We start from the raw sequence: 22,211 nt of genomic DNA, 5'->3' as shown, positions 1-22,211 counted from the left end.
AGCCGTGCATGTGCCGCCGCGGAAACCACCATCTGGGTTTTGCGCAAGAGACCTCCGCCATGCACACGCACTTGCGAGTCACCACTCTATCGCCGTGCATGCGCGCATCAGGCTACGCGCCAAAACTTCAAGGTTGGGAATCCTCCTAATATCCCATATGGCTACGCGCCAAACTTCAAGGTTGGGAATCCTCCTAATATCCCATATGGCTACGCGCCAAACTTCAAGGTTGGGAATCCTCCTAATATCCCATATGGCTACGCGCCAAGGTTGGGAATCCTCCTAATATCCCATATGGCTACGCGCCAAACTTCAAGGTTGGGAATCCTCCTAATATCCCATATGGCTACGCGCCAAACTTCAAGGTTGGGAATCCTCCTAATATCCCATATGGCTACGCGCCAAACTTCAAGGTTGGGAATCCTCCTAATATCCCATATGGCTACGCGCCAAACTTCAAGGTTGGGAATCCTCCTAATATCCCATATGGCTACGCGCCAAACTTCAAGGTTGGGAATCCTCCTAATATCCCATATGGCTACGTGCCAAACTTCAAGGTTGGGAATCCTCCTAATATCCCATATGGCTACGCGCCAAACTTCAAGGTTGGGAATCTTCCTAATATCCCATACGGCTACGTGCCAAACTTCAAGGTTGGGAATCCTCCTAATATCCCATATGGCTACGCGCCAAACTTCAAGGTTGGGAATCCTCCTAAGATCCCATATGGCTACACGCCAAACTTAGGGGTTGGGAATCCTCATACCATGTGTTCACGCATCACATATGCTCACGCATATTACACATGCCAAACTGCAAGGTTGGGAATCCTCCTAAGATCCCATATGGCTACACGCCAAACTTAGGGGTTGGGAATCCTCATACCATGTGTTCACGCATCACATATGCTCACGCATATTACACATGCCAAACTGCAAGGTTGGGAATCCTCCTAAGATCCCATATGGCTACACGCCAAACTTAGGGGTTGGGAATCCTCACCATGTGTTCATGCATCACATATGCTCACGCATATTACACATGCTTACGCATCACATGCTTACGCATCACATGCTCGCACATGTCACAATCTACACGCATGCGCACGCAACATCTGCGCGTGGCGCATAACACAAAACCAAAGTCTACGCGCACGTGCATGCAACATCTGCACGGGGCGCGTGACATAAAGCAGCCCGTAAGTCGCCTCACGCGCTGGCTTTATTACTCACACAGCTCATAAGACGCCTCGCGCGCAAGCTGTTATTATTCTTACAGCCCGTAAGTTGCCTCACGCGCAGGCTTTATTATTCACACAGCTCATAAGACGCCTCGCGCGCAAGCTGTTATTATTCTTACAGCCCGTAAGCCGCCTCACGCGCAGGCTTTATTATTCACACAGCTCATAAGACGCCTCGCGCGCAAGCTATTATTATTCTTACAGCCCGTAAGTCGCCTCACGCGCAGGCTTTATTATTCACACAGCTCATAAGACGCCTCGCGCGCAAGCTGTTATTATTCTTACAGCCCGTAAGTCGCCTCACGCGCAGGCTTTATTATTCACACAGCTCATAAGACGCCTCGCGCGCAAGCTGTTATTCTTACAGCCCGTAAGTCGCCTCACGCGCAGGCTTTATTATTCACACAGCTCATAAGACGCCTCGCGCGCAAGCTGTTATTATTCTTACAGCCCGTAAGTCGCCTCACGCGCAGGCTTTATTATTCACACAGCTCATAAGACGCCTCGCGCGCAAGCTGTTATTCGTACAGCCCGTAAGTCGCCTCACCCGCTCGCTTTATTATTCACAGCTCATAAGGCGCCTCGCGCGCAGACATTATTATTCTCAAAGCTCGTAAGACGCCTCTCGCGCGCAGGCTTTATTATTCTTAGCTCGTAAGTCGCCACTCGCGCAGGCTCTATTATTATAGCTCGTAAGTCGCCTTGCGCGCCAGCTTCATTATTCTACAAGCTCGTAAGCCGCCTCACGCGCCAGCTTCATTATTCTACAAGCTCGTAAGTCGCCTTGCGCGCCAGCTTCATTATTCTACAAGCTCGTAAGTCGCCTCGCGCGCCAGCTTCTTTATTATTTTACAGCTTGTAAGCCGCCTCGCGCGCCAGCTTCTTTATTATTTTACAGCTTGTAAGCCGCCTCACGCGCCAGCTTCATTATTCTACAAGCTCGTAAGTCGCCTCGCGCGCCAGCTTCTTTATTATTACAGCTCGTAAGTCGCCTCGCGCGCCAGCTTCTTTATTATTCTTAGCTCGTAAGACGCCTCACGCGCAGGCTTTATTATGCTACAGCTCGTAAGACGCCTCTCGCGCGCAGGCATTATTATTATTTTAGCTCGTAAGTCGCTTCTCGCGCCGGCTTCATTATTATTATAGCTCGTAAGTCGCCTCACGCGCGAGCTTCATTATTATTATAGCTCGTAAGTCGCCTCGCGCGCAGGCTTTTATTACAACATGTCACCATCATGAAGAAAGCCTCTCAAAACTCAAACAATAAAGACAAGGCCAAAGAAAAGGAAAAAAAAAAAACCGCCTCACACCTTATAAAGTCCAGCGCTCCACCTAGACGCTTGCGCGCCCAGGAGCAACACTGGACTTGGGGGGGCTTGTAGGGGTATGGTACTAAAACCCGGTTCTACGACCCTAAATCTATTATGTTTGGCCTATTTTATCGCATGGACTAATACAATGTTATTGGGCCGCTGGGCTAGGCCCATTAGGGTACCATGATGGTGGCCATGAGACTCTATATAAGGAGGTCTCCACCTCCTTATCATGGGTCATGCTCAGTAAGAGCCACCACCACTTTTTGTGTCTGTGAACAAGAAATCCTCAGGATATCTTAGCAGTCGCCTCCACACCCCCGAAACCATTGCAGGTCTCGACATTGCAGGTCGCCGGCGCAGCCGCAGAAGAAGAAGAAGATCAAGACGTTGTTCGTTCATCTCGAAAATCCGTGGAAACATCGTCATGGATCAGGTAAGATTCATTTCGTGCTTCGACAGACTCGATGAAATATATTATTGTGGTAGTTGAAACGACGAATTACTCTGCTATGAGAGAAATGTTTTAATAATCTATTAAGGTAGAATCAAATATATTACATGACTAGAAAGTAATTTATTCACTTCATTGCTTAATTGCTTTCATTTGAATATATCCTTAACAAAAATATATAAAAAGTAAAATTTCGTTTTTGTACGTATTTTCTAGAACATTATGAGCATGTTCAAGGTTATATGTATGATCATTGTTTGGTAGGTTGTTTTTTTTTTTGGGGAGTTTTGGCTTTTGTTTGGTTCAATTCTTTTTGTATCATGTGGTACACATATGGTCTAAATTAGTCCAACATTGTGTTTTATTTATTTGTTCACTTGTTATATTCTTATAACTCGCCATCTTGAGTTGATATACCATTCTGGACATAACTATAGGTGCATGGGTTCATTGACACTCCCATCCAAATTTTTACTCTTATTGTTTTTCTTGTTGTCTGATTTTAAAATTGTTGCAGGTAAATTAGCTAAATCGAATATAAGAGAACTATTGTGACACTTCAACTAAAATTTTTATATACGCCAGTGTATCGATATAATGTCACTTTGCGTAATATGTCTAATAAGCTTGGTTTTAATCAATAATAATGTTTTCATTTTTCGATTACTGTTTTTTTTGTTAGAGAATATCATGAAAATAAGCGTTTTGATCAGACATTTTATAAAAATTTATAGAATATGCATATTGAAAAGTACCAATCATAAAAAAAAATTACATAAGCTGACAAGCATGATCGGCTAAAAAGGCTTAAATGTATCCTCCACAAGAGGCTTTGAAAACTATAATCGGTTCAACTAATAAATCAATAACAGCATAACACGTATAAAACGCTCACAAAATTATAGTTGGGGTCAGAAAAGTTTCAGCTAAAATCGAGGCTTCTATGTACGTTTGAAATTACTACATGGATATATGCAAAAAAGTCAATAAGCTTTTATAAACGTCTCAAATACAAATAAATTGATGTTAGCAGCCAAATTTGAAAATAATAAATGAGTGAAAGCAACTACTTGATTGGAACATCTTGAAACTTTTTCTTCTTTTTAGAACGGCTTATAGGACCATATTGATATAATCACAATTAATTATGTTATGACTCGACTAGACGTTCTTAAACAGAGGTACGAAATGAGCCTACAATGACCCAAGATCTCCCTAACAAAAACGATTTCATAGTTGACAAAACCACCTAGCTATGCAATGCGCCATTTTCCATTCCAATCCGCGACTTGAGTGAAACAGGCTCGTCGGTAATTTCAAATATTCTAACACCCGAGCCAGTATGTGTTGCATAACACAGTCACATCTTCTCGTATAGGCAGCACCAATCGAGCCCATGGTTGCGAGCCACAAATATTGCCTAATAGTGCAATCACAAAAATCAATTATACTTCACTTAAGATTGGTATTTGAACTAGAAAATCATTTTCGCCACATGAATCAATATCGCAAATTAATGGAGTACTAAATTTTACTTTCAACGAAGGCCTTTCTTTGAGTAGCTTCATCATTCCCATTTCGGCATCTTGGGGCGCCACGCCTTCCTCAAACATAGAACCCACGCACTGTGTCAGTCCTGCTTCAACTTGCTTGGCCACCTTCTGGTAGGCTTTACTCGGTATATGCCAAAATACTGTTGATCAATTCCTCACGGTGATAATGTAAAACATGATAATATGATAAACCCATTAATCATATGCGTACCTGTTATAGCATGAAGAGTAGTAACCGTATCGGAGAAGGATGTACACAGCATAGTTGTCAGCTTGATCGAGTTTCCCTTTAGGATGTATACTTAAGGATGGTGTTAGGGATTTTTAGAGGAACCCGGTTTAGGAGAGAGGGGGCACACAAAATTGTATCTGTGTGAAAATTAGGTTATGATGTTAATATTCTCTCTATATATATACACCCAAGAAGCAACCCTTTATTAGTTAATTATAGGTAATATGACCCATCAACAATTACTATACTAATATATAATAAGTTATAGTTAATATTTTGATCTATTATAATATAAATGATTATAATTGCCATATATAAATATATACTATTAAATATTTTTCTTACAAATACTATCCCCGGGGTGCTATTATGCAATATCACATAAAGTTAAAGAAATACAAACCAGATAAGCTATAAAGTGAGATTAAAGAATAACTCATTTATATGTAAATTGGTTACAACGGTCACATATACTACTTACCTTGAATAAGGGTTCAGTTCTTGAGATTTGTTACGAAACCATTCGGACTTGATAGCTGAGATAATCCCCGGGTATGATCCACCACCCTAATCCAAAATGTACATGAACATTGCAGGCAATTTGTGATCACTTTTCGTCGACACAATGGTAAGAACATAATTAGATACACTTGGCCAAAAATTTTGAGGACCAAAGCGCGTGTACGACAATGAATTACACTGATCTCATTGTTCAATAACTCCAAACGTGTTGGAGTGTTGTCCCTTTAAACCCACATTTGTCTCCCCCTGGAAACAAAACAAAACAAAACCATCAAAACAAATATTTCATTTTGCAACTCGCCAAAAAGGCAGAGTAATTGAGGTATTCTAGAAGATGAAAGCCACTCGATACTCGATAGGCCACTCGAACCATGCATCCTCATTGTTACCAAACAAGCCCATGGTATGTTCTTGGTTCGTGTTGGGGATATTGCTTGGTCCCAGTAGAAACTAGCATTATGAACTAGGAAATTGTTTGCTGTAACCACATCTCCAAGGGTCCAAGATATACCACAAAATCTGTTAAATGAATGTAAATGGTTAACTTTAGACTTTAGACCCAGGGTTGTCCCCGATAATTGTTAAAAAATTTTGGGCCGAAGGCGGGAGAAAATTTGAACCTTTAGTATAAAAAAGAAACTATTGACTTTAAAAAATTATATGTTTAAATGGACTTATTTGTTATGATTTGGGTTGTGAAAACAATTTTAATGAGTTTAAATAAATTGAGTAATTGAGTTTACTCATTAAAAATATATATATATTTTTTAAATTATAGAAAAATTTTAAAACAATTCGGGCCGGGACCACCCTGCCCTCCTTCAAAACTGGCCTTGTTGGACACAAAGTACCACTATAAAAAAAGCATGTATGCAACCAGGCCTTTCAACATCTAGAACGGTGGACATGACTTTGATGAAGCTCAAATCATGTTGCGGACCCCAATCACTCGGCATTCTCTCCAAAATGAAGATCAGCAAATAGAGCCACCTTAAATGATGAACCCTTGCTTCCACGGCAAATCGTAGATAAACTAAAGTCACATCATCTTCTGGTTGGACCATGACAGCGTTTCAGTTGATGATTTCATTCACACATGTGGTTAACAAGCAGATAAGATTATTTTAATTAATGCAGGTAAAATTGTAATGTAAATTGTAATGTTGCTAGAAGATCATGACCACTATTTTGAAGTTGTGTGATGGGTCCAAAAAGAAGTGCCTTTTGGTGGTCACTGGGCCACTGGCTAGAATAAAGGTGGTTTGAGTTAGAGCATGAGCATCATCAGTGACGCTGGTGTTTCTTCATGTTCATGGCCCCCACTCTTTGCAATAGTGCGGATGTATCAAATTTTGTAGTGACTATGAAAAGTTAATTTGCCTACCACGACCAAAAAAAACATTTTAAAAGTGTTGTTAAACTGTTATGATTATTAATGAAGATACTCAAAATAATTAGGCATTGCTTTTGCTGAAAATTTTGTTTCTAGAATCAAACAAGTATATTAAACTTTGTTTCTAGAATCAAACAAGTATATTAAACTTTTATGGAGTACATTCTACGTTGTTAGGATAAAATAGGAAGTGTGTGTTTTTCTTTTTTTGTAAAGAATAAGAGTGTAATCCTAGCCATTAAATTTTATAATAAGTAGCTAAGTTTAAATAGGTGGAATTTATCAACACAAAATGATGTTAGGCTTATAATGGTCCATAATGTTTTTTCTTCATCATGTTTTATCAAATTGCGTTGTTCATAATTGTGGTTTAGCATAGTGTTTTTACCATATTGTGGTTTTACTACCACAACCACCATCACTTACCACCAGCGTTCACCACCACAACCGACCATCTTACATAACAAGCATTGTGAAAATTTCAATTGTGTTTTACAATTCTAAATTTCCAAACAAAAAACCAATATGGCTAGTTATCAATTACAAAAACACAATATAACACACCACACCTTGTAGTGAAATTAACTTGAATATGACAGATACTAGCACCTTGTTTTATACTAAACACTGATCCACTCCTAAAACACCTAATAACTGGGATTATTTAGCCCTTAAAGGATAAATATAACAAACCTATGTTTATCACATGTATTTAGCCAATTTCAAACAATTATGTCCACTTCATAGCTTTTCACATGTGAACCTAAACGATTGAGTTTAAGCACAAAGACACTCAAAATTACAATTATGGCATTGCATTCGGCCTTAAACAGGAGGTGCAAAACAGGGCGAGAGTGACCCGATCGGTTTCAAGTCCTAAACCTTCCTTAAAACATTAGACATAATGGATATATTAAATCATCTATTTGACTATTTCCTTCAAATGTATAATTATAATGTTACCAGGAAAAAATATTTACTTGCATATAACATATACACTTTGGGCACATTTACTCTTCATGTTTCCTAACAAAAAAAAAAACTGTAACTAAGTGGATAAAAGGACCTCGCTATGCAACGTCCCGTTTTCCATTCTAATCCAAGACTTGAGTGAAAATGGCTCATCGGTAATTTCCAAAATTCTAGCACCTCGAGCCCAGGTTCCGTAGCCACCATACCCAGTATGCCTAGCATAACATAACCACATATTCTCATATGGGCAGCACCAATCAAGCCCATGGTTGTGACCCACAAATATCGCCTGCCAGCCAGTGCTATAATCAAAATCAGTTATATTTGACTTCATTTAGGTATTGTTGAGCAAGAAAATCAGTTTATCCATCGGAATTAACATTGTAAATCTTACTTTCACTGAAGGCCTTTCTTTAAGAAGCTTCATCATTCCCATTTCGGCATCTTGGGGCGCCACCGCTTCCTGGAACATAGACCCCACGCATCGTGTCCTTCTGGCTGCAGCTTTCTTGGCCACCTTCTTGTAGGCTATACTCGGTATATGCCAAAATACTATCTCTGGTATGCTATTTATTATACAATGCCACTTATTGTTAAAAAAATATATATGAACCAAATAATCTACACCGTGTCTGAATAAAGGGGTCGTAATTGTGACTTCTACATGCAATACTCACCTTGAATCAGGGTTCAACTCTTGAGATTTGTTGCGGAACCATTCAGACTGGATTGTAGATATAACCTCAGGGTATGATCCACCACCCGAATCCAAGAAGTACATGAGCATTACAGGCGATTTGTAATCGCTCTTCGAGGATACAATGGTAAGAACATAATTAGATACACTTGGCCATAGATTTTGAGGGCCAAATCCTGTGTACGACAACGTATTATGCCTTATCTCATTTTTCATCAACTCTAAACGCGTTGGCCCTTTAAAGCTACACTTGTCTCCCCCTAAAACAAATCCACTCAATTCAATTCTAATTCATCCAAAACCATCAGAGCAAATATCTTATTTTGCCACTCACCGGAAGCATTTGTGGAAGGACAGAGTATTTGAGGTATCCCAGAAGATGAAAACCAGTCGATAGGCCACTCAAATGGCGCATCGTCATGGTTACCAAACAAGCTAGCCCATGGTATGTTCCGGTCTCGTGTTGGAGATGTTGCTTGATTCCAATACAAGCTTGCATTATGAATTGGTAGATTGTTTGCGGTAACCACATCTCCAAGATATACTACGAAATCTGTCACAAATTTGAAATTTGGCCAATTTATATTGTAGACACGTAACATAGTTGTGGTCCTAGTTCAACCGGTTTTAAACTGTAAAAATAAATGTAAAAATGTGAAAAATAAATCAAACAGTAGTAAAACCGCCAAACCTAACCCTTGACCACATTTTAAACTGGCTAAACCGACCGACTTGTTTCAGTTTAGACAGTAACCTGGACTTTCAACGTCGAGAACGTTAGACATGACTTTGACCGAGTTCAAATCTTGTTGTGGGCCCCAATCAGTCCATGCATTCTCTCCAAAATGTAGATCAGCAAATAGAGCCACCTTAAACGTCGATGAGCCCTTGCTGCCACCAGCAAAACGTAGACAACCATCGCTAATCGACGTTTGCCGTAAAGTGATGTCATCATCTGGCTGGACTATAACAAAGTTTTGGCAGATAATAAGAAAGAGAAGGGTGATTGTACACCAGCCGTTTGGTAATTTGGCCATTGAATAATTGTTGAAAAAAGTTATATGATTCACGGGTGTGTGGTTAACAAGCAATTTGTTGATCAGATAAGATGATTTGAATTTTGGAGGATATGCCGATTGTTTATAGGAATATCCAACAAAAAACAGTTCGTGTCACTAGCTCACTGTCCACTTTATCCCTGCCAACATTGTATCCTAACGTGTCGTGTTTCACAATTTGATTGATCCTTTGTTTGTTTTTCTCTTGTTACTTTAAAAAAATAATAAGAAGAAAATTACCAAAATAGCTTTATTCCCACCCCACCCCCTTTTTTAAGTGCTTATTTTGATATTAAATCAAAGATGGGCAACACTTTTTTTTTTTTTTGTTATAGACGAGGGTTATCGAACCCTCACTTCTGGCTTAATGATAAGAGGCTTGCGTTCTTCGGTGGAGACCCAAGTTCGATCCCCAGTGTCACTTTTCGTGGATTATGTCAATGAAGGATTTGAGCTAGGTATTGCGATGTGGTATGTTCGAATACCGAGTCCACCCGGAATTTTGTCCCACCATGTGTTACGCCAGAGAGTTATGCTCATGTGGCGTGGTACAACGATTGTCAAGTGACAGTCATCGGTATGGTTAATGGGGACGCCAAAGCCAAACTCTAAAAGCTAGCGTGAACTTGGTTAAGACAACATAGTCTGGCAAGAGTAGAGGAGTGGTGCTCTCCAAAACTTAAGAATCGAATGACCTAACACACAACAAAATTGTCGTTCCAAGAAAATAAAAGGGGAGGGCGATGTGTCTAATGATTTATAGACATGTCAGCCTTTATAAAAAAATGTAAGCTAATTATGTGCATGTACAAGGTAAAAGATCCCCACTAATGGCGATGAGGTTCTAGGTAGCATGTCACGTTACTACAAATAGCTCTCTACTAGAAATGACGAGCACTATGACACAATTATGTTATTGGTGGCAAGGAGTATGAGACCTTTCCATTTGTAGTGGTGAAGAGAGAATGGTGGGTCAAATCAACTTACACATTCTGCAAGGATTACAAACATGACACATTCATGTGAGAGTAAGAATAGAGTTAAATTAAATAGTGTGGTTATATCACTTACAAACAAATATATGCCATTTGTAGTGGCAATTCGTGTTCAGAGATTTCCGCAAAAATTCATATGAAAACGATGATGTTTTATTTTAAGTAATAAACCTATAGTTATAGATACCATCATTTCGTATGGTGAAGTTAATGTTTCCTCAGAATTGTATTCAGTTATATTGGGGTGATGCATATGAAAACAGGGTCGGTGGCTTTCACCCCCACCCCCTATATAAAAGTCCACCACTGATGACATCCATATACTTACACGTATGAACAACAATACATGATACGCCCAACTTAATGTTGACGCCTCAATATGAGAGGATGGAACAAGTTAAGCAACGAGTCAAACAGAATGCGGGTCATATATTACACCCAATAGCAATTCATACAAGTTTTTAAGTTAACTAAAAAACAAAATATGGGTAGGCAGGCTAGCTTGTAGTTTGAAACTTCAAAATAACCCACAACGAAACTGCTTCAAAAATCTCGAATCCAATGAGGTCTTAATAAAAACATGAATCACAAATTATTAACTTAACATATCCAAACAAAAAAATAAAATACAAAGCAATTGGACTGTATCAAAAACCAAATGTGCATCATTTCTACACCATAAATGAGTGTTCTTACAACAATCGTTTACCTCAAATATCTTTCAGCATCCGTTGATGATATCCAGAATCATCTTTAACATGATGAAACTGAATTCACACAGTAGAAGGTGTAGTGCGTGTTTGCAAGGCTTCCTGTAAGCACTTAACCGCACCATCATAGTTCAAAAATCCCATGTACCAAAACTCATGACCATCAACCGATATTACCTGAATGTATTTCTCACCAGACTTAGCTCTACTAGCAGACGGCTTAACTGCTTTTAACTGATGCAACGGAATGATCACCTACAGTTCAAGGACCAGTTTGTTACAGTCAGGAAAATTCAGGGGCTTCTTTGACCAGTTAGATACAAACAATGACATACCTTATAATAGCTCCACTCAGTTTTGTCATCGGTTTTATATGACAATGGGTTGTCACTACAATATGCAAGCTTAGCTGTAGATACATATATAACTCCCAAAACGGGGCCTGCTGAAGTTGATAGGTAACATGCATACGAGTTTACAAGAAGCTCTTCGGGAACGGTCTCAAATGTTTGTCTGAATATCTTTTCATAACCGCCTTCTGCTAGAACTTTAGTACTCTGTGCAATTCTTCCCAGAGCACCATCCGTGAGACTAGGAGCCGTTTTCACTGGTTTAAACATAAAAGAATATTTGATTATGTTTTCAATTCTTTTTCAGTAGTTTGAAATTTACTTTTGGTTCATTTTCAGTTTATGTTTGATTGAATTCTTTATAATATAAGAATCTCATACACAACTTAAATTGAAACTCTTATAACTATCTTTGTTTGAGAAGTTTATAGTTTTATACTATGCAGTTCTTAATTCCTATGGCTTTAAATGAAGGAAACGTTCAGCAAAACGTTTGTAAACCGTGCGACAAAAAGCTCGCTTATTTATGAAACAAATGAACATGAACATGATTTTATGTTTATTGGTTAAAATGTTAAATGAACAAATATGAACAAGCTTCTCGTTTGTGAGCGGGCACTAAATTGTTTGTTCATGTATGTTTGTTTAAACACACACACACACACACGCACGCACGCACGTGCATATATATACACATATTATAGAATTTTAGTTATATATGCATATACCTTAAGGAACAATTATATAAAAATGAATAATATGTACATTTTAACTTTGATATTTGGTGTGATAGACTACATTTATAGATGATTCCTCTCTTTTCATGTATGTTCGTTTATCTATTAAATTAAAAGATACAAATATATTTTCTAAACAAACAAGCATGAACAAATATCCGCTCATTTAACTGTTTTTCAGCTTGTTTACTGCCCTAATAATCCCCAATCAAGTATGCAGCTTGTTTCTACAGCTGCAGGGTCGCATAATAAGAGCCTAGTTCTGTAGTTCATTTCCTATATATGATCTTAGATCCACATTTGCTAAACTTAGTTCACCTTATAGATTAAAAAAGAGTTATTCTTCTAAATCAACTGTCAATACATATTATCATAGACTCATAGGTAAGTTTGATTTGACAAAGTGACGAAACAGTAGCATTGGTTGTGCTGGTAACAGTTCCCAAATGCACTACAACAAAGGCCATGTTTATTTTGCTTTTTAGTCAACCACATTTAAGAGCAACTAAGTGTTAGTTACATCTAATACCAACTTCCACCCTTTCATCCTTCAATTCAACACCAACACAAGCTAGACAAAGTCACAAAACCATAAGTTAACTAACTTACAAACGAGCATGAACAAAAAAATCCGTTCATTTAAGTGTTTATCAGTTTGTTTACAGCTCTAACAATCCCCAATCAAGTACGCAGCCTAATTCTACAGCTGCAAGGCAGCATAATAGCATCCTAGTTCATTTCCCATATATGATCTTAGATCTGCATTATCTAAAACCAGCTCAGCATATAGTTTAAAAAATAGTTGGTATCATAGATTCATAGGCGAGTTTGATTTGACAAAGTGACGAAACAGTAATGTTAGTTGTACTGGTAACAATCTCAAATGCACTACAACAAAGGTCATGCTTAATTTGATCAACCACATTTACGAGTAACTGACTGTTAGTTACAACCAATACTAGCTTTCACCCTTTAATGCTTCAAGTTCCTATCTCAATTTCTAGGAATAATCATCAATTGATCAACAACAGAAGCTAGAAAAGACGATCAGTTAAGTAACTTACAATGGTGCCAAGTATTTCCAGCAAGGTCTTCAGCTTTCTTTGTAGCTTCTCCAACCTTCTTTCTCCATCTACCAAATGCACCTTTAATATTCTCCATAGAATCTGTAATTTCGGATTAAGTTATTCTACACAGTTTCCTAAATCTAGGAAGGATACAAAGACACAACGGATAGCAAAATATAACACAATGCCGAGCAATATATAACACTGTTGAGTAATATAACACAATGTCAAGAAAAAAAGGCACGATGACGAAAATAAACAAAAACACAACGATAAATAAAAAGACACAATGATCTGAACAAAAATCCTAAATCCTAAAATCTACAAGCTAGTTATCAAAAAGCGAAAACCTAAAATCTAATATTGTAGAGTTCGACTAGACGTTCCAATGCCGTTAGTTTGAGTTCAATCAGAGTCCGTTTGATAACCTCATATTTTTAGAAGACTATGCAATTTAACTTAACCATTGAACAATAAACTAATATAAGAGTAATAATAAAAAGCCCTAACTGTTGAAATTAAACGCCTGAGAATCATCAGTCGATCCACGAGAATTAGACAATCCGTAATCATCAGCATCGGTCTTCTCCAACGGCGGCAACGTCCTCTCCTCTACCAAATCCTGACTCCACCGGACCGATTTCTTCGAATGGTTAGCCGGCGAGTAAGCTCCCGGTGTTGTTGTTGTTGTTGTTGTTGTTGACGAAGAACGATCGTCACTTATCTCAACATTGCCTGTTTCAACGGCCGCCAGACCGGTTTTCGGATTCGGATCCGGTTTATTGTGATCTGGTGCGTCTGATTTGTTCGTTAAGTTGACTTCTGTTAAAGTACCGTTAGCCGATTCCATTATTTGGATAGGCTTTCGATTGAGTTGTAATTTGAAAAGAAGTCAGAGATTACGGTGGCGCGTGGAATATTGGGTTGCGACGCGTGAAGCGAATTGAATCGGGTTTTTCTATCGATTTTTGGGTCCGACATTTTCAATATATTTGGCAAACGGATTCCTACTTTGGGAAAAGAGATTCGATCTTCGACTATTGCTTAATGACTATTTTACCCTATGGTATTTTAACTTTTGTTAATTCTAACCCTTAAGTGTATTTTAACTTATTATTTTCGGGAGACGTTTGTCGCAGTGGCAACGCTGTGGTCATAACGATGTGATGTTGTCCATATTATAGAGCGCACACATAAGCCAGAATTTGAACGTGAGATCTCCAGAAAGAAACTCTAAGAAAAACTTTCTGACCAGCCCACTAAAGAAATAACTTAAGATTATTCTAGCTAAACTCATATATAGTTGTTTGAGAGTACTGCAAGATGACAGTCCTAACTCCTAACGTATTTAGGCCAATCACCCAACTTTTGCAACGTGATGTTTAGATGAAACTAGATTGAAAAAGTTGAAATATAAAGAAACATAAATATAATCCGAGATGTCAGCATATCGTTGACGTAACTGGAAATTAAAATTGATTAACGTTTATAAGAGAATTAATTCAAGGATTGTGGTTGAACATGCAGACAAGACCGCTTGTAAACAATACAAGCATTTGAATTAAACATGAAGAGTTGCAAAGTATTATGAGAGACAAGAGTTGTGGAAATAACGTATAAATTAATGTTATTCTCATCCATCAAAACATGTGAAAAAACAAGTTCATTAGATTTGGCTGAAATTATGGTGAAGTGATGTATCATATGTCTTCGTTCTAGGAACATATATTAAGATAGATATGCCATCATGCTAACCAATGAGCAATAGAAGTTTCTAATAGTATTTTCAAATAATTGATTTATGTACTTTGCGCTTCTTATTTAGTATCACACGGTGTTCCTTACTCGTACGTGATTGCAAGATTTTACAAGTTATTTTACTAGAAATAAGTGTACTAAGTTTTAGTCATGTTCTTAGCCATCTATGGTTTTTACAAAATTTGGTTTTTATAGACTTGTAGATTGATGTTCATAAAAAGGTGATATTTTTGTTGGTAATTCTTTCATCTGTGTGTGAGAATATTGGTTGATGGAAAGAAATTATTTAGTTCCAAATCCTTTATACTCAATTTGTTAAATATGATACTTAGGCTCTTATCTTTAACTCAAGTAACTTTTAAAAATTTCATGTGATGTAGAAGCATTCATGTATCATCAGGTTATGTTCTTGTTTTAGTGGCCCTTTGATCTTAGTATTGGGTTAATAGTCATATTAGTCTCGAGGAGTAGCAATGTGGGCCGAAGGAAAGGGAATTAACGATGTGGGACTACGGAAAGGATCAAGATGGAGACAGAATCCGAAGGAAAAGTGTTACATAGTTGTTTAGTTTTACAATTGATTACGTTTTGATAAATAAATTGTAAGCTTTAAGTTTGCAGGCATAATCATTTGATCCATTTGAAAAAACTCATCTACTTGTTTAAGCCATTTGTATAAGCTCATGCGTTATGCGTATGCATCAAATGAAATAAGAACTTTGGTTCTTCAAATGGCTTGTGGAAATAACAAAATCATAAGCCGTAGATTCGCGGGACAAGGAAGTGGTCATGTCGTGTTCCAATCAAAAGGTTGTGAGGTTCAACTTTCAAGAAACTGGCTCAAGATCGATTATCCGAGAGGTGGATCATGGGAAGGAGTGGATATTTACCCGGATGAAGAGGTAACTGAAGAAGATTTGTGGTCGGTCATGAAGGCTTGAAGTATACACAATCAATGTTTAAGATCTTAAGCCAAGTATACAACTTATGAAATAAAACTCATCAAATGACTTTTAATGTTATTTTATGTTAATATTGAATAAGTTTTGGGGTTAATTAGTGCGAGAAAGGGAATGGTAACTTCCACTTGACCATTTCTTCTCAAATACACCCCTCAATTTTGACTTGTGTTGGTCAACAAAAGAGGGAACTAACTCCATTTGATTTTATCCGGGTTTTATGAAGTTTAAATCTTACTACAATTAGGTCTTCAAGTCTTAAAATATTTAGTTTTAGCCACAAAAGTTTATATTTACACTTTTGACTGAAAAACTGTCGTTTAACGTCATTTTAATACAATTTACATGAAAATTAAAATGAACAACTAGCAACACTTTATAAACGAGTAAACAATAATTTGATATTAAAATTAATATGAAACACAATATCTAAAATATATTACACCAAAAATGGAATATATATCATGTTTAGTTTAATATGTATAACCTTAATACATTCTGACCCGGATAAACACTAATAGTCTAATTTCTAGATTAGTATTAGTTGACACTTTCATACATATAAGATTTCAAAGTTCAAATCCAATTATTTGTTAATTTTTTTATCATAAAAGCATTTAAAGAGATGCGTAATATATTATTTAATTTAGATATCAAGAGACAATATTAACATCTTTCTATATTAGTTGATAAACATTCTTTCATGTATAATGGTTGGGAACAGAACCGATGAAATATTTTAAACCTGAAATGTTCGAAACTGTAATGAGATGGAAATTCGGCATGGACGAGCAAAAGGGTTTGGGACGATTACAATATTAGATGATATATGTATGTTACCCAAACTTGTTTAATTACCTGAATCAAAAAGTAGTATATTAGTATATTATGTAATCTTAAAAAATATAATAAGCAAGTGTTTGATATTTCTTATTTTTACCTCCTTATAACTTACGATTAATTTAAAAAAATGTTTAGGTTTTCTTATTATATGAGAGGAAATATTGATAAGTTACACATATGACTTATGATTTCTCCGTGTTAGAAACCTGAAATTACTAAAATCAAGAACGATTAAACGTGTAATTGAGTATATGGTTTAAATTTAGCATAGCTCTTTTTAAGCAATACAAAATTCGAAGTTTTAAATTTCCCACAACAAGACCGGAAGTTTTAAGTAATACAAAACTGGATTTAGTAAAATAAAATGTCCACAATTAGGTCACAAAATCTAACCAATGAAAGAAAGCGTTAATGTGATATTTTCGGGCAACCTTTTGTATTTCTTTACCAGCGTTTGAAACTATCCTCAATGCTTGAACGAATCTTCTTGAGACGAGATGTCAACCGTCCATGCTAATTTTGACGCTTCGAGTTTCCAACTTGAGACATTAAAGATCTCATCTCTTAACCATCACCTTTATGCTATTGGACTAGAAGACCAATTGTATTTTCGGTCAACGTTAGTAGTGAGTACGTAGTCACCGACTCACTCCAACTCATAGAGTCAAATATACATTTTTTTGCTCTATGGTCTTTTAACAAGTAACAACTATATATACTAAGTAGCATTGTTTACACAAATATGAACACACGCCTCATTCAATCTAAATTTGAATATATAATTCGCTTAATATAGTTGCTTTAAATTTGATTTATGCTCAATAATATCTCCTCTTAACAAAGCCAAGAAAGCCGAGGCGAGAATTATAAACCGATCAAACTAATCCTTCTTATTCTGGGGAAGTCTAACAGCTTGTCAAAGGCATTAAGGTAGATCTTGAACTTTGGCAATGAAGTTGCAGAACATCTCCAAGCTTTTATCATCTATGCCATGCACCGATAACATGAGTTATTTATCAAAGCTTTTCGTGACAAAAACGAATTAAATACCATTTGAAAACAAACTTTTCTTTTTGATATATTTATGAAAAATCGAAACAAATTTACTTGATTGATCATAGGTATATACATAAAATCTGAGTAAAAATCTAAAATTGAACATGCATGCATCATGCATGGTTAAGTATAAGTTTACACACCTAGATATGTGAAGAGGTAGGTCCCAGCAGCCCAGTTGGACCCGCAAGACTCACCTTCAACAGGGACGTCTGCGCGGTTGGACCCGCAAGACTCACCTTAAACACGGACGTCTGCGCAGTTGGACCCGCAAGACTCCTCGAAGAGGGACGTCTGCGCAGTTGAACTCGTAAGACCTTAGAGGGACGTCTGCGCAAAGACCAACTGGATCCGCAGGACCAACCATGCTCAGAGACGTGACGTCCTTACGCGCAGTACGCAAGCTGTTCCAGCAGGAAAAGCCTCCCAATGGTCGACGTACTCCGCCTGTTCCCGCAGCTGCGGATACTAGCCATCAGGGAAGGCTACCAGCGCAGCAAGGCTACACGCACAAGGCACTAACTCTTAAATAATTCAGTAATGTCACCTGAAGAAGGAATGAGCAAGCCGGGAATACTCCCGCCCAAAGCCGGGAACTCTCCCGCCCAAATGAGCCAGTCCGTACGCTACTGGAGGACCTTTTGTACTACACCTGCCAAGGTATGGACAAAAGATCTGACCAAAGCTGCGACAGCTCACTGACAACAGTACGACGAGCAGCACGCTCTACTACTTAATGTCACTATCAGCCGCTGCCTACTCACCAACCCCTGTCGGGGCACGTCCATAGCCTGCAGTTGGTGGAAAAGGAATAGTACACAGCCGGCCTGGTCACTATCAGCCGCTGCCTACCCACCAACCATCAGCATGGCACATGCGTAGCCCACAGTTGGTAGAACAGGAATACTATTCAGCCGGCTGTACCTGCTTGGAAACCTACCTTCGGCTATAAATACTCCAACACCTTGGAACGGTATCATATCTTAATATCATATCTTCTCTCTAGCTATTTCTCTTAATATACACTTATATTCAAGAGCAATCTAGTCTGATTCTCACGCCGGAGGGTGGTCACAAGGAGGTACCCCCCCCCCCTTCTCAGTGACGAGCTCACGGTGTCTGTTTTGCAGGTCATCAGAACAACCATCTTTGCCGGAACTAACCCTCGTGGGAAACATCTATTTAACCCCCAGATTATCCGTAATCTGCCCGGGGTCGATTAGAGTTTCTTCATTGGCGCCATCCGTGCATAAAAACTAGAACTTATTCTTTTTCAGTTTTTTCAAACTTCTGGAAAGATGGTTAACGTTACTCCGGTCCCAAGGCCAGCGAGTGACCAAGAAACCCCGGTAATCACAACCCCAGCTACTGGGAGGAACACCGGCAAGTACACAAATTTTACGAACACTACCCCGGTTACTCAAGCCGGGGCAAGTGCAGTAAATTTTACGAACACTACCCCGGTTACCCAAGCCGGGGCAAGTGCAGTAAACAATCATCCCCTGGGATTCATTGATACCCAGGTGGAAAGACAACAGACGAGGCTCCCCCGCCAAACACTTGAACAAGTTAAAGCGTGGGCGGAAGCACGTCAGAAGGAATTCCAAGCTGAGTTGGATGAACGCTTACGTTCCATCCAACAGGCTGACGAATTTGGAAGCACTCGACAACAACTCAAAATGAGCAGTGAGTGCGAGTACTCGGACGATGATCGGGAGGAATCCGACACCGACGCAAACCCTTGCCATAGGGCGAAAGGGAAGCGTAAGGAAACGGACTTCCAACCGAGAAGGAATTTCGAAGAAACCTTAAAACCAAGGAACGCGGGGGGAAACCCACGCGACTTCTCCAAAACCTTTAGACCAACTGCTGCAAATGCGGGAACATCCAAGTTTGCAAGGGACACTGCGGAAGCAATCGCCCCGAGAAGTGCCAAACAGATGTCCAACATCGGCACTTATGATGGTATATCTGACCCAGACGATCATTTGAACAGATTCATAGCGGGGGCAACCGTCAGCAACTGGACGGAACCCACGTGGTGTTATATGTTCCAGATGACGCTGGTTGGAGCGGCTAGAGCGTGGTTTGACCGTCTACCGGTCCACCATATCTACGATTGGGCAGACTTCCAACAGAAGTTCAGCCAACACTTCAGTCAACAAAGAAAGTACACTGAAGAATAATGGACGATCCTCAACTGCATCCAAGAGGAAGATGAATCTTTGCTAGACTTCATCAGTCGCTTCAACTCAAAGAAGCTGAGTCTGGGCGCTATTAGCGAAGATCTTGTTCGCGCTGCTTTCATCCAGGGCGCGAAAGATCCAGAGCTCATCCGCACCTTAACGGGTAAAGACGGCATGCCATCCACATGGAATGCCATCATGACAGCAGCTAAACGCTTCGCGGAAACGGAAAAGCAACTGGGTAGAGATCTTCCCCAAAGCACAAACCTCTACACCCAGAAAACAAGAGAAAATGTCCTTACCGCCCGACTAAACAAAAAGAGGAAGCTAGGAATTTGGCAGTCAAGGGTAAACTTTGACACCTCATCCGGCTCGCACCCTCGGTTAGGCGAAAAGGACAACATGCAGTCGTCGAACCGGAACTCCAGATGGACGCCACTTTACCAAAAGCGTCACCGACATATTCGTCGCCGAGAGGCTCCCATGGCCAGAGGCTCCAATTATCCGACAGCGTCCAAACGCTGATCAAAGCAAATTCTGTGACTTCCACAGGACAAGAGGCCACACCACCGAGGAATGCTTAGACTTGAAGGACATCGTCGAAGCATTTGTCAGAGATGGGACGCTTACGCACCTCGTGGCGTAATGAACGCTGAGCAGGCTAATGCGTGTTGAACCCCAGTTGGGAAAAACACGAATGAAGCTGCAGCTTCAATGTTGGAGACTACATACTACGTAAACAACGAGATTCCGAACCAAGTGAATATCGGCTCGAAAGGCTCGATGACACTCCCATCCCAAGAACATGGAAGGGAGCTCAATTACACAGGCTGAATGTAGATCAATTCCAAACTTGTAAAGAAAAGGCCCAGAGCCACTTCTAATGGAAATGATTCTCCTTATCACATTGACGCTGATGATCTTACATTTATACTTATAAACTTTCCACACTGATATGCCGGTATTCACCGCATAAATAAGTGGGGAAGTAAGTCGTTGCGTGTGGACGGCGGAAAAACCCGCATAAACACAAAACGACAAACCTTCACGCAGGTCAGTTATAGGTAAAGTTTGGTCATCCCACTAAATGAAAGTGCCGGTCTTATCCGCACAATCATGATAGAGGAAACTGAACTTTAACCTATTGACAGCCGCGCGTCGAAAGGTTTAACTTATCCAACACTGATATGCCGGTTTTCACCGCATAAATAAGTGGGGAAGTAAGTCGTTGCGTGTGGACGGCGGCAAAACCCGCATAAACACAAAACGGCAAACCTTCACGCAGGTCAGTTATAGGTAAAGTTTGGTCATCCCACTAAATGAAAGTGACGGTCCTACCCGCACAATCATGATAGAGGAAACTGAACACTAACCTATTGACAACCGCTCGTCGAACGGTTAACTTATTCAAAACACTGATGCCGGTATTCACCGCATAAATAAGTGGAGACGTCGTTGCGTGTGGACGGCGGCAAAACCAGCATAAACACAAAAAACGGCAAACCTTCACGCAGGTCAGTTATAGGTAAAGTTTGGTCATCCCACTAAATGAAAGTGATGGTCCTACCCGCACAATCATGATAGAGGAAACTGAACATTAACCTATTGACAACCGTGCGTCGAACGGTTAACTTACTCAAAACACTGATATGCCGGTATTCACCGCATAAATAAGTGGAGACGTCGTTGCGTGTGGACGGCGGCAAAACCCGCATAAACACAAAAAACGACAAACCTTCACGCAGGTCAGTTATAGGTGAAGACTGGTCATCCCACTAAATGAAAGTGACGGTCCTACCCGCACAATCATGATAGAGGAAACTGAACACTAACCTATTGACAACCGCGCGTCGAACGGTTAACTTTTTCAAAACACTTGGAAAATTGCTGTTAAACTAACGTATGCACGAGCGATTCATATATTGTTTATGCGGCAAAACAAGTGCCAAATTTAGCTATAATATGCATGAGCAAGTCATAAAACGTTTATAAAGCAAGTCATCCAGTGAAATTGGCGGTCCTACCCGCACAAACATTTATATTTCATAAAAAATTCAAACATTACAAGAATGGCCGGGTATCTACCCGCCTACAGAAATATAAATCTATCCTAACG

General features: G+C 39.3%; 2 protein-coding genes and 1 pseudogene across 2 annotated transcripts; all 3 read right to left on the bottom strand.

Annotated features, from left to right (window-relative positions):
• Positions 1–4,178: 4,178 nt before the first annotated feature.
• Positions 4,179–6,378, bottom strand: LOC143537574 (putative inactive purple acid phosphatase 16; annotated as a pseudogene).
• Positions 6,379–7,697: 1,319 nt separating this feature from the next.
• Positions 7,698–9,563, bottom strand: LOC143537544 (putative inactive purple acid phosphatase 16). Its single transcript, XM_077031288.1, has 5 exons — positions 9,131–9,563; positions 8,711–8,929; positions 8,357–8,636; positions 8,074–8,245; positions 7,698–7,968 (listed from the first exon to the last, which is right to left on the bottom strand). Exons 1-5 carry the CDS (start codon positions 9,411–9,413, stop codon positions 7,756–7,758), a joined length of 1,167 nt encoding a protein of 388 aa, XP_076887403.1. The 5' UTR covers positions 9,414–9,563; the 3' UTR covers positions 7,698–7,755.
• A 1,408-nt stretch (positions 9,564–10,971) lies between these two features.
• On the bottom strand, positions 10,972–14,283 carry LOC143537543 (GLABRA2 expression modulator-like). Its single transcript, XM_077031287.1, has 4 exons — positions 13,804–14,283; positions 13,291–13,392; positions 11,475–11,746; positions 10,972–11,394 (listed from the first exon to the last, which is right to left on the bottom strand). Exons 1-4 carry the CDS (start codon positions 14,141–14,143, stop codon positions 11,203–11,205), a joined length of 906 nt encoding a protein of 301 aa, XP_076887402.1. The 5' UTR covers positions 14,144–14,283; the 3' UTR covers positions 10,972–11,202.
• Between the last annotated feature and the right edge of the window lie 7,928 nt (positions 14,284–22,211).

Source organism: Bidens hawaiensis, unplaced genomic scaffold (assembly GCF_021521415.1).
Source record: "Bidens hawaiensis isolate Kalapana, Puna unplaced genomic scaffold, B.hawaiensis_p1.1 tig00011228_1, whole genome shotgun sequence".
NCBI classification, from domain to species: Eukaryota; Viridiplantae; Streptophyta; class Magnoliopsida; order Asterales; family Asteraceae; genus Bidens; species Bidens hawaiensis.
This window is presented reverse-complemented; position numbering and strand designations above follow the sequence as displayed.

Bases quoted from the DNA above. Each gene is read 5' to 3' on its own strand.
- LOC143537544 (XM_077031288.1), bottom strand. From the start codon at position 9,413: ATGGCCAAATTACCAAACGGCTGGTGTACAATCACCCTTCTCTTTCTT. The intron at 8,930-9,130 runs GTTACTGTCTAA...AATTTGTGACAG, and splicing joins TCTCGACGTTGAAAGTCCAG to ATTTCGTAGTATATCTTGGA. The intron at 8,637-8,710 runs GTGAGTGGCAAA...GATTTGTTTTAG, and splicing joins TCCTTCCACAAATGCTTCCG to GGGGAGACAAGTGTAGCTTT.
- LOC143537543 (XM_077031287.1), bottom strand. From the start codon at position 14,143: ATGGAATCGGCTAACGGTACTTTAACAGAAGTCAACTTAACGAACAAA. The intron at 13,393-13,803 runs GTTAGGGCTTTT...CCGAAATTACAG, and splicing joins TCAGGCGTTTAATTTCAACA to ATTCTATGGAGAATATTAAA. The intron at 11,747-13,290 runs GTAAGTTACTTA...TGTTTAAACCAG, and splicing joins TGGAAATACTTGGCACCATT to TGAAAACGGCTCCTAGTCTC.